The 12,036-nt window shown below is 52.0% G+C and overlaps 1 protein-coding gene across 3 annotated transcripts in view; it reads left to right on the forward strand.

Moving 5' to 3' along the window:
* Window positions 1-11,813, forward strand: part of GALNT14 (polypeptide N-acetylgalactosaminyltransferase 14) — a 209,490-nt gene extending 197,677 nt beyond the window's left edge. For all 3 annotated transcript variants that reach the window (XM_014866453.3, XM_070512328.1, XM_070512327.1), the window contains 3 exons: window positions 1-27; window positions 9,915-10,034; window positions 11,251-11,813. The exon at window positions 1-27 is cut by the window's left edge and continues 118 nt beyond it. In XM_014866453.3, the coding sequence (XP_014721939.1) occupies window positions 1-27; window positions 9,915-10,034; window positions 11,251-11,409 (306 nt within the window). In that variant the 3' untranslated portion in view covers window positions 11,410-11,813. The remainder of the gene's footprint in view (window positions 28-9,914; window positions 10,035-11,250) is intronic.
* The last annotated feature ends 223 nt before the right edge of the window (window positions 11,814-12,036 follow it).

A 12,036-nucleotide genomic window follows, 5' to 3' on the forward strand; every position in this document is an offset into this window, starting at 1 on the left:
AGCAAAGGCGAGGATACAATGTCCCAGGTAAGTAATTGGCTGGGGATATATGAACGTGTGCATAGACTCAGCGCCCATCACCTGCTTCTACACATTAGGTGTCCAGTTATAGCCAGAGCTCAGCTGCAGAGCTGGAGAAGTTTGATGCACCCTCAGTCTGGACTGGGTTCACTCTGCTGGGTTGCCAGATGCATGGAAGTTCTCTGAAAGACACCTTCGCAGGCAACATCATGCCTATAGGAAATTGCCATTAAATTAGCAGTTGAATGAAGGGCGTCATTGGTATCCAAGCTGCTGGCAGTAAATGTGGGCTGGGTCAGGCAGGGTGGGGGGACAGCTTCCTAGCAAATATGAAATGCAAACGGAGAAAAGCAGGATGAAATGCCTGCTCTGTGAGCCTCCTGCTGGTTTCAATGACTGCCAGGTAGTCACGTCAGATTTGGTAAAACCATCACCGTCGTCCGCCAGCCCTGCTCTGGACGGTGCCCTCATTTGTCCCAGTCCTGCCCTCAGCAGGCCTGTGGCTCCACCTCTCTTCTCTCCTGCCTTCCCCAGGTCTGGAGGAACTGCTGTCGCCCTTTCTCAGAAAGGTTTCCTTGTGCCTTAGTTGATTCATCAGCATAACACCGCTGTGTTCTGCGGGTCAGCGTTCTCCCCTCTAAGGATGCAGCTGCTCTTGTAAAGGTCACTGACACATTCACAGCCTGTCTCAATCTCTGTAACCCTTGGCCTGCTGGATGCATTACAGCACATCCATCTCGTACCTTTCTTCCTGGCTCTGATGATGCTGCTTGATCCTGATTCTCCTGCACTCCTGCTCTTTCCATCTCTGTTTTCTTGCTGCCTCTTCTCCCCAACTTTCATACCCTTATGATGAGTATTCACCAAGGTTCTCAGGTCGCTGTTCTTTTCTCCAAAATTGGTTTCTTGGAGATTTTATCCATTCGTCCAGCTTTAGCAACCTCCTCTGTTTTGTTGAGCCACAAATTCTATATCTTCATCCATCCATGAATTCATTCATTCATTCACTCAACAAACATCTACATTTTCTCCAATGGTGAAAGTACAGAGATGAACAGCTAGGCTGCAGGCCTCCATGGCCCCTTGAGGGATCAAACACAGAAATAAGCAAGTAAGCAGCCATTCTGATAGAATCTCAGTCCTGGATAGAGTTTTGTCCAGGGCACTATAGAAACACCAAGAGAGTCATCCAACATATGCATGAGAATCAGGGAAGCCTTCCAGAGGACTTGAAAATGAGCTGCGTCCTGAGAGATGAGGGAAATAGGCCAAGTCAAAGAGGGGAGGGAGGGCGGCCCAGGAAATAGCATTCACAGGTGTTGGGCTGAGGCTGGGTGATGGAGCAAGTCCACAGCCACAACAAACTCATCTGTAATTCAATCCAACGGTTAGCTACCAGCACATGGCAGACACCCCGGCCCTCTCCCCACCCCACTAATTCTCTGCAAGTGGCCACTTTCTCCCAGACTCCATGGTTCCAATCTTGTCATCTGCTGTGGCTCCTCTTTCTCCTGTGTCCCCCGCTTCTGCAAGTCCCATCGCTTCTTCCCTCGGAATAGCTGTTCTTGGGACCCTGCGTTCACTTCTTCATGCCTGATCAGCATTCCTCAGCCTCAGCACCCCTGACTTTTTGGGCTGGATAATTCTTTGTGGTGGGGGCTGTCCTCGCTTCATAGGCTGTCTGGCAGCATCCCTGGCCTCTGCTCACCAGATGCCAGTAGCACCCCCATACACACCACTCAGGACAATCAAACTGTTTCCAGGCTTTGCCAAATGCCCCTAGGGCACAAAACCTCTCTGTGGGGAACCATTGTGTTAGAATCTGGCCACAACTTCCAGTCCCTGCACCTCATCCCCCATTTGACCTGCAATCATCAAAACATTGTTCCTCATCTCAATATAGCCTTCAATGGCTCCCCATTGTCTACCACAAAAATCCACACTCTTGGCCCAGCGTTTGAGGCTTCTCACCACCTGCCTCCCCTTGCTGTGACGTTTTCAAGAGCCGACTCTCTGCTCCAGCAGGACACGGGAAGGGGCTGCCTGAGTCAGACAGGAAAAGGGAGAGGAAGCAGAGGTGTCCATTTTGCTGTAGGTGTGGCAGCCTGGCTGGAAGTGACACAATTTGCTCAAATGGCATTTTGTAAGATGTGAGTAGGTGACGCACATCCCTCTCTTCTGACTCTGTGTGTGGGTGCTATTCGTGGGGGTCCCAAGAGCCAGAATGTTGTTGCCTCCCTTTTCCCTGGGACAGGAGCTCGCTTAGTCTGTCTCCACAAAGTGGGGGCTTTTCTGGTCCCCCAATAGCCTGGCCCTAGGGAGAGGTTGCCAGGCATTTATTTGACCAGAGGGTAATAGTGCCTATCCCAGGTGACCTTCCAGGAGTGTGAGAGAGAGGAGGAAAAACCCATTATCTGTGGTAAACTAAAGGTTATCATAGTAACAGTCTTGAAGTGAGCAGAATTTCTTCTAGATGATGGTGCCAGCTGTGGCCCCTCTCTGCTTTGGAGAGAACAATTGGGTTTGTGTAGCAGCAGTGTGAATTCAGGCTAATGGAAGAACACTTGGAGATAGAAAGATTATCGTTCCACCTGAGCAGAAAATACCGAGTGCCCGCGGTGCCCCGGGCCGCAGGCTACAGGCTGGGGTGCAAGGTGGGGTTAGGCTGGGTTAGACACAACCCCCTTCTAGAGGGGGCGCAGCCAACAGCAGGACTGGGATGCATGTCCAAGCGTTCTGAAGGTGGTAAACCCACCCTAGACTGATAGAAATCTACATAACTCGTTCAGCTTGAATAATCCCCGTGTGTGTGCACACATCTGTGTGTGGAGTATACACCCTTGTAGCACTGACTGGTGTTACCTTTCTCATCCTTCTGGCATGAGCCCGCAGTCCTGCCTTCCTGCCTCCTGACCGCTCTGCTAATGCGTCCCGGGGTTGGAGGGCTCTCTCCTCTTAACCCTGCTTTGCCTCTTCTCCCCACTTCTCCCCTCCCATGTCTCTCTCCTCGTCCTGCCTCTTGGCCTGTGCAAAGAGAGTCGCATCTGCCCCTCACACCCTTTCCCATGACTCGTTCAGCCTCTCTCCTGCTCCACCTCCTCTGTCTTTGAGAGGCCACATCAAGGAAATGACACAAGCCCCCTGGTAAGGAGGTGTTACTGTTCTCCACCTTTCACAGATGACACCAGTGCCTAGAGAGATTATCCAAGCTCATATACTAGTGAGTGTTGGAGGCAGGATTTGGACAATCTAGCCACCACACAATAGTCTGCTATTGCTGCTACTGCCAGTCATGGCTGGCACTGGTGCCCTTCTATTCAAGTTTAATCACAGGGACTGTCTGTCCCTGAGGCCCCTCTTCCAGGTCATCAATACTAAAACTATAGATCAGCTCCACCTAGACAGCAGAGAGCTGGCAAGAGGTTCTTCTTCTTGGCCAGTTCCCAAAGACAACCCCTAGGAGGAGAGAAGCAGAGTCACCCCCCATGGTGGGGACTGGGGACAGGGCAGACCAGAGAGTAGGCCCCTTCCCTAACATGGGTGGGAACTGGGGCAAGAGAATGAATGGAGACCTATACTCTGCAGACTCTACTCCAGACCAGGGGACAAACGCAGCACTGGCTTCCAGCCTGGGCCTGCCCCTCCTTCCTTCCCACTCCTCACTCCCCCACCCTGAACTCCCAGCCGGCATATGCACACGTGGTCACTCCCTCTAAACAATCCCCCTTGGGCCTAGATGTGTGCTAGGGACACAGTCTACACTCAGGAGGAGAGACCCAGGGGTGAGATCCATGCAGGTCCTGAAATCAGGCTCCATCCACCTGGGTGGGGAGCTCCAGAGTCCTAGATGTCTGGGGTGAAAGAGCACCAGAGGATGGGGGTCAGGAGCCCTGAGATCTGCTTCCACTTGGCTTTGTCCTCTCCGGTTGGTGTGTCCCCAGGTACATGGGTGTCCTCATTGTTGAAAGGAGACTATCAGACTATAGCTGTCCCCTGGCTCTGAAGCTGGCTCGTGTCCCTCTCCACCCCCTGTCCCATCTATCCTTCATCCTTCTGCCTAACATCCCTTTCTTGGCTGGCTTGTCAACCTTGGGAGCAAAATGTTTAATCTGACTATATATTGAAGATGTCGGCAAACTGATGCCTTGGGTGGAATGTGAGAGAAATACATCATCAGTTTGTAAATGTGTGAAGCCCAAGCAGCCTCCAGGTTAACAAATTCCCTCTTAACTTTGTTGGATTCCCTAGAAAAATATCTGTGAAAGAAAGAAGGAAGACAGATGCAGCAATCTAGTTGCTATCCCAATTTAAAGAAAGGGAAAAAACGTAAATTAAAACCTTTTTAGTGTGTCCTTCTACCTACGTCCCTAGCAATTTAGGCCACTGGCTTGTGAAGTATGCGTGCAGGCAGCTGATACCCTGGGTGGGCGAGATGAAGATAAAAGCTCTTCCCCCAAACCTGGACTCACATTGGCACCTCTAAGTGGGTCCACCAGTGGGACAGGGTGCCAGCACAGCGCCTCCCATGCCTGATACCAACCCTCCTTCCCAAGCTTTCTCAACACGCCCTTGGGAATGGCCCATCACAACTGCCTCTCCAGCATCTCTCCTGGGAGGCAAAGCAAAGGCAGTTTTCCAAAGGAAGAGCTCTAGGGCCATCTGTCTTCCTATTGGCTTCCTCCATCATCATAGTCAACATGCAGTCAGTAACTGAGCACTCGCTCTGTGGCCAGCACCGTTTTGGGCACACATATGTATTAACCCATTTGTTCCTTACCATTACCCTCCTAGGGACTGATATTATCTTCATTTCACATATGAGGGAACTGAGGTACAGAATTAAGTAACTCACCCAAGTTCACAGGGTTAATGAGCAGGTGAGCCAGGATTCCAGCCCGGGCAGTCACTCCAGAGTCCGTCAACAGGACTCTACAAAAAATGTGCTGGGTGTGGGTATTTAATCTCATGTGTAAGTATATTCCTACAACTTTGAAGGAAAGGACAGGATGGACTGGAAAGAAAGAAAAGTCTCAAAAAGTGAGTCTAGTGAAGGCCCCAGTCGAAGGAGGGGAGTGTGTCTCAGAGCCTGCCGGGTCACCCTGCCGCCTTTGGTCAGAGGGCCTCCACCAGGATGTGGCTGAGGTCTGTGTCTGCGCAGCTGATGGAGGTGACCCTGGCATGGCCACTCAGTGCATCTGAGTGATCCTTCAGGGATCCAGCTGCATCAAGAGATCAGCTAACTAAGGTTTCACTTGAAGCCACTCGTTCATTCCAGACACCTTGTCTGAAGAGGGCTTCAAGGGCGTGTTCAATGGATGAGTGCATTGCCCAGTGTGGTCTAAGAGGTTCGAGGCCTGCCAGTGGCCCTGAATGCTCTTGGCTCAGATCCCATCCCACCAAGGAGGTCCCACATTCACAGTCAACTCGGGTCAGCTCCTGGCATTGCTCAGAGTACCACTGACCTCAGTGACCCCCTCCTCACCCCCATTTCACAGACGGAGTAAGTGAGGCTTAGAGAAGCTGACCACTGCTGCCCAGATCGTACACGAGTAATGCCACAACAGGGTTCAGACACAGGCCTGCTGCCTCCCGGAGACCAAGTCCTTAAGACTAGGTGAGGGTTTCTCAACCTCAGCACTATTGGCTTTAATACCAGGTAATCCCTTGCTGTGGCGACTGTCCTGTGCATTGAAGGATTTTAGCAGCAACCCTGGCCCCACCTACCTAGTCATAATAATAAAAACATGTCTCCAGACACTGCCAAATGTCCCCTGGGTAGGTGGAGGGGGACAAAATCACCCCAACTGAGAACCACTGCCCTGGGCTGATTGCTTCTTGCCTGCTAGAGGTGGCTCTGGACCATTCTAAGATGAACCCCTGTGCTGGGGCCCCCACTTCGTCTCCTGCCTGCCTCTTTCAGAACTTCGCTCCTTCACTTATCTCCATTTAAGAAGATCTTTCCTCTCTGCTTCTCCATCCAGTGCCAGACAATAAGCCCCAGGCTGCGTGCCGTGGGCCCTATTCATCCAAGCTTTCACAGCTGTAGCCAGATGGGCATTGACTAGAGAGAAGTCTCCTGCCCCTGAAGCCAGGCCACTCCCTTCTCCCACCCACAGTGCTTACCTCCAGTGACTTCCTCTAAGCACAAAATGCCTTAAGCCTGTCCAGCCTGAACCATCCCCTCCCCCTCATCATCTCACCTCTTCCAGGGCAGGAACAAAGGGGCTGGAGGTCCAGGAGTGGACCCCCTCCTCCTCAGCCCCTTCCTAGCCTGTCCCAGAGGGGGCGAGGCCACCCACACCACCTCCAGAATGGCCTCTGGGTTACCTTTCATGGGTATAGCTGTGTGTGTGTACACTGGGAGTAGGGGCTATGACTTTGCCAGTGTCCCAGATGGAGTCTCAGCAGGTGGCCCAGTGCTCAGCGATGGAGGCCAGGTCACCCTAACCAACCACTGCTGCCTTCCTGAATCCATTTCTGACTCCAGGATACATTTAATAAACCCATTCATCACTGGTCGTTCTGGGAAGTCTGACAGGCCGCAGAATGGGAATCGGAAAACCTCTCCTTGCTTCCTGCCCAACTCACTCCTGTGTTCTGCTTCCCTCCTCCCCTCTCTTGCAGATGTGGCCAGAGAGCTGTGTTCCTCTGGGAAATTGTGAGGCTGAATTCTTTTGATGCCAGTAAAGCACCAGCTAACGGAAAGCCCGCTTAGCATAAGGGCTTCGATTCCCGTCTGCGTGTGCACATCCTCCCCTGGGTGTCTTGCGGTGGTTTCCTCAGCCCCAGCCCCAGCCTGGGGTGTACCACATGCATTCCTTCCCGAAAGGCCCTTGTGGAGGGGGTGTCTCAGATGTCAAAAGAACTACCTCTCCCCTCCCACCCCCAGCACTTCCAGTCTTTGAAGCCCGTAGAATATTAAAAAAAAGAAGAAAAGCCAAAATGGGCTTTCGGAAATGGTGGTATATTTTAAGTTTTTATATTTAATCAGTTAATGCTTTTAACATAAAAAATACAAAGCCAATGTATTATGGTGATCATAGGATAATTACAGGGTTTATTTTTAACATGCTAATTCATGGTTCACTGCGAGCTGTGTGGTCGGATAATGAGACAGAGGGATGAACTTTGTCTTCTTTCCACATCAGTGACTACATGTTCAGCCTCATTTCCAGATGATGCAGATGTCTAAAGTTGAGGCCAGTTGTACGATGGGCCTGGACAAATAGCTCCCTGGCAGCCTTGCTCTTGAACCTGGGCCCTTCTCTCCCCACCGCCAGAGGGCAGGGAATCCTCGGGGCCCACACCCAGGATCCGCTCCCACCTTCTACTCCAGATGTCTAGGACCCAAGAGCCCCCACCCGAATGGGTGGAGCCTGATTTCAGGACCTGCATGGATCTCACCCCTGGGTCCATCCTCCTGAGTGGGGACTGTGTCCCTAGCACATACCTAGGCCCAAGGGGGACCGTGAGGGGAATGACCACATGTGGATATGCAGGCTGGGAGTTCACAGTCAGGGAGAGAGAGGAGTGGGAAGGAAGGAGGGGCAGGCCCAGGCTGGAAGCCAGTGCTGCGTTTGTCCCCTGGTCTGGAGTGGTGTCCACAGAGTGTGGGCCTCCATTCATTCTCTTGCCCCAGTTCCCACCCATGTTAGGGAAGGGGCCTACTCTCTGGTCTGCCCTGTCCCCAGTCCCCACCATGGGGGGTGACTCTGCTTCTCTCCTCCTAGGGGTTGTCTTTGGGAACTGGCCAAGAAGAAGAACCTCTTGCCAGTTCTCTGCTGTCCAGGTGGAGCTGATCTATAGTTTTAGTATTGATGACCTGGAAGAGGGGCCTCAGGGACAGACAGTCCCTGTGATTAAACTTGAATAGAAGGGCGCCAGCGCCAGCCATGACTGGCGGCAGCAGCAGCACTAGCAGAGCTATTGAAGAGAGTGGGCCACTTACATGACTTTGGATAACCTCTTTGAGCCTTACTTTCATCATCTGTCAAATGGGGATAATAATAATACCTACCTATTAGGAGTCTTTTGAAGATTAAATTACTCTGTATAAAGCTCCCAGAACAGTGCCTGGCACGTAATAATCCTCCATAAACGTTAACCATTATGTAGCAGGGCCATCACGGTATTGCATCGCCTCTGTGCACACAAAGGTCTCTCCCCTTCCAGCTTCTCCTGGAGGAATGCAGATCCATGTGGAGAATGATCACATGCACAAGGCCAGAGAACCGCTTGATAGGTCCCAAGGAGTACGTTTCATAACTTTTTATTAGAAAAATTTTAAAATAGGGATAGAAATAGATGGAAGAGTATAAAGAACCCCCATGTACACATCCCTAGGCTTCAAGAATTCTCATCTCACAGCCAGTCTTTTTTCATCTCTATTTTTCTATCCACTCCCCAGGGAGGACTTTCTGGTCTAGGTCTTCTCCTAACATCAGCAATTTGAAAAGGGACAAAAGAATCCACAGGCACGACACAACCCTAGGGGACAGTGGCTCCCACTAGGTGGTGGCCCCATCCAGGTGTGAGGGACAGGGTAAGGTCCCAGATCAGGAGAAGCAGTTGTCAGCATCTAGGTGGTCTGGTGGGGAGAGCAGAAGGGCCCAAGCCTGTGGGAGAGGAGGAGGAACAAGCCAGGTCCCAGAAAGACATTGGAGATGTCAGGGGACAGTCGAAGTCAAGTGAGGACCTGGGGCCAAGAGGTGGCTGCCATGAGCTAGGGAAGGAGCAAAATGAGGAGCAGATGGACCCTGTTGACTCACGGAACACGTGGTCCTAGAGCAGGGGCTGACCAGCTAAGGCACCCTTTTTCCTTCTTGAGCTAAGGAGAAGTAGCCAAGGAGTGGCCTGGTCCAGAGGCCGAGGGTCAACTTGTCAGCAAGGGTATAGTAGGGGAGGAGAGATACGGCCCTCAACAGGGTCCTCTCTGCAGCTCTGCTCGGGGCATCCAGTTCACGAATCATCTGCTTTGCCGCATGATGAAGGCAAAGGGCAGGGGTTATCCTCATTTCCCAAGGTGGGAGAAACCTCTTGGAGGTTCACATCTGACAACTGTTAGGCCAGCACCTTCGCCCCCCTGATTTATGAACTGCGAAGTAGTTTGGGCTTCTTCAGGAGCAGTTGGTTGCTCTGATCTCTGGCACCTTTGAGGAAATGTGTGAGGAACCTTTCCCATAATGAACCTCTCAGGATGCCCCTTTTCTTTTACCGTCAGGACTCTGCTTGTCCATCTGACTTCTGCTCTCTCCACAGGAGCTCAGAGGCCAGATGACCTGTTACACCCAAGCGCTGGAGTGCACACACCCACTGGGAATAACTTATTTCTCATGACTTTCTTCTTCCCTCTCCGCTCTTCTTCCTCTCCCTCCCTCAGAACACCTCCTCGTTCCCTTTGTCCCTCCGTCTGCCTCCTGCCGTTAACTCTCATGTTCTCAGGATGCTGAATTGGGCTCCTTTTCAAAGAAGAGGGGGCATTCTAGAGACTGCTGGGGGTGACCTACCAAGTAGCTGCTTAAAATGTCAGGTGTGGGGTACAGACACCAATCCAATCCAAACAGAGATTGGACACCATGCTGTGTGGCTGTTGTGTTGTTTAGGCTCCTGCCCAAAGCCCGGAATTGTTCAGTGCCTCACAGAGGCGGCCTGAACTCCCCAGGCCAGTCCCCTTCACAGGGTGTGGGGACAGAGGTTTCAGTGGGGGTGTGATCTCTGAGTCTCTGTCTCTTGAGCAGCATTCTCTAGGGCGACCTTGTTGATGTCAATTCCTGCTAGGAGCCCCAGTGCTTTGGACCGGCTGTCCTCATTATCCCACGCAGGCACAGTAGTGTCCCACCAGTGGGGGCTTCCAAGGATCCCGATGTGACCCTTCCTGGCCTCTTTCCCTCCAGATATGGGCCTTCACATACACCCAGCAGATCATACAGGAGGAGCTATGCCTGTCGGTCATCACTGTTTTCCCTGGCGCCCCGGTGGTTCTTGTCCTTTGCAAGAATGAAGATGACAAACAGGTAAGTGCTCACTGGGTCTGCCCTGGGGCATGGCCACCTTCAAGAACATGACTGCCTGTGTAGGTCTAAGTCTCATGTGCAGGGAGAGAGAGAAACTAGAGAAGAGGAAGGGTCAATTCGGAAGAGGTCCCTGTGGTCGGGAGAGGGAGGGAAGTGCTGCCCACATGGCGCAGCAGCAGTGGTCAGCTTGCCCCCTAAAAGCCTAGTGACCTTGTCAGACCTCAGTGTGCATGTGCATCTTGTACTGTCCTGTCTTGCGTCGATGCCCACCTGGGATCCCAGAACAAGAGAGAACTGGGACAGAGCCTACAGGACCACAAGGATGAGCAAGACTCAGACCTTTGCCTTCAGGGGCCTTGGGCTCTGGCAGGATGGCCACCAAAGTTCATAGCACTTGGGATGCACCAGGTGCCCAGTTCCTCCAGCAGCAAGGCGTTGGCGCACTCAGTTACCTGTCAACTGAGTAGTGGCATTAGACTAAGATTCAAATGCCCATTCTATGATCCACTAACTGTGTGACCCCTCCCAGGTTACTGGACCTCTCTGAGCTTCATTTTCCTTCCTCCCTAAAATGGGGTTGATGACGCCCGCCACACAGGTAGCTGTTTAGAGCAATTAACTGAGATGGTCCATGGTACGTTGTCAACGGTGGTTCCCCAATACGTGTCTATCCCCTTCCTCCTTGTCATGTGAGGTGAAGTCTGGGAAGCAGCAGCGTGAGACCCACCTCTCTGCTGGGGCCCCTCGTGTGCTGAAGGAGCAGAGGTTCACGGCATCAGGTGCTGCCCAGGAGCCCCTCTGCCCCCGCCTCGTGGCCCTCCTTGCTCCCGCCATCCCCCAGCTCTCTCCCACTTCTTTGTGACGGTGCAAATACCAAGTGCAGATCATTTCTGTGGTTGCTCCTGTGACTCGCTTACTTCACGTTTTCTGGCCTATTGCTTGGAAAGTTATTGCCTTCTAATGAGTTTTCATAGCAAACATATTGATTTTTGCTTTTACTTTTTTTTATCCTATTTAAAAAAACAACAATAATATCTAGCAAAGCAATTAGTTGCAGTTCCATTCCTCCATGAGACCATGAAGTCAAGTCCCTGGGTGACCCTAGACATATGATATAAACATTTCTGATTACACCGCAACTCCTGATATTATTGATAGGACCCGGGGTCTTAGCCAGAGAATCCTGGTTCATCCCCTCTCCTCTCCGTCTTCTCAGCAATGGACCATGGCTGGCTCCCGCATCGAGCACGTGGCGTCCCACCTCTGCCTAGACACGGACATGTTTGGTGATGGCACTGAGAATGGCAGGGAAGTCATTGTCAACCCATGTGAGAACTCACTTATGAGCCAGCACTGGGACATGGTGAGCTCTTGAGGATCCACGCCAGAACCAGCGGGGGCCAGGGGGTGGCGCTTCTCCTGTTGAGAAGCAGACTGGAAATCAGGCTGCGAGCAGCCCGCAACTACTGCAGATGCCCTGGACTGGGAGGTGGAGGCAGAGCCCCCCAGCACAGGAGCGGCTGTCTCAGGGAGGATGGAGGAAAAGATGGCAAACCAAGTGGGGCTCAGAGACAGAGCCCACGTGTTCTCAATGCCGTTAAGTTCCAGCCCTGCTTGGTATGTGGAGACACAGTTCTAATGGGAAGTGTTTATGTTGTTCTTTTTCTTACCAAAGCGGCCAGAGAGAAAAGCCTTCCTTCTCTCTAGGCCAGGACTAGATGGAGGGATGAAGAATGGAGGTTGTTTTCAAAACCAATAAAGGAACCTTAGAAGTTTCCTCTGTGTCTCTCTTACTTTATTTCTATTTTCGTTAGCTCAGGGCTAGGCTGGTTCTCCATTGAGTGGGGATGTGGGGTGGTGGGGTCTTGTGGCAGAGTGGACAAAGCAGAGGACGAGGAGATGGCAGCCCTGTGCTCTTCTCCTGAGCTGCCACCAACAGGCTGTGTGACCTGAAAAAGGCACGTAACTTCTCTGCCCCTTCCCTTCCTGTTATATCAAGTGT

This window comes from Equus asinus, chromosome 6, assembly GCF_041296235.1.
Source record: "Equus asinus isolate D_3611 breed Donkey chromosome 6, EquAss-T2T_v2, whole genome shotgun sequence".
NCBI classification, from domain to species: domain Eukaryota; kingdom Metazoa; phylum Chordata; class Mammalia; order Perissodactyla; family Equidae; genus Equus; species Equus asinus.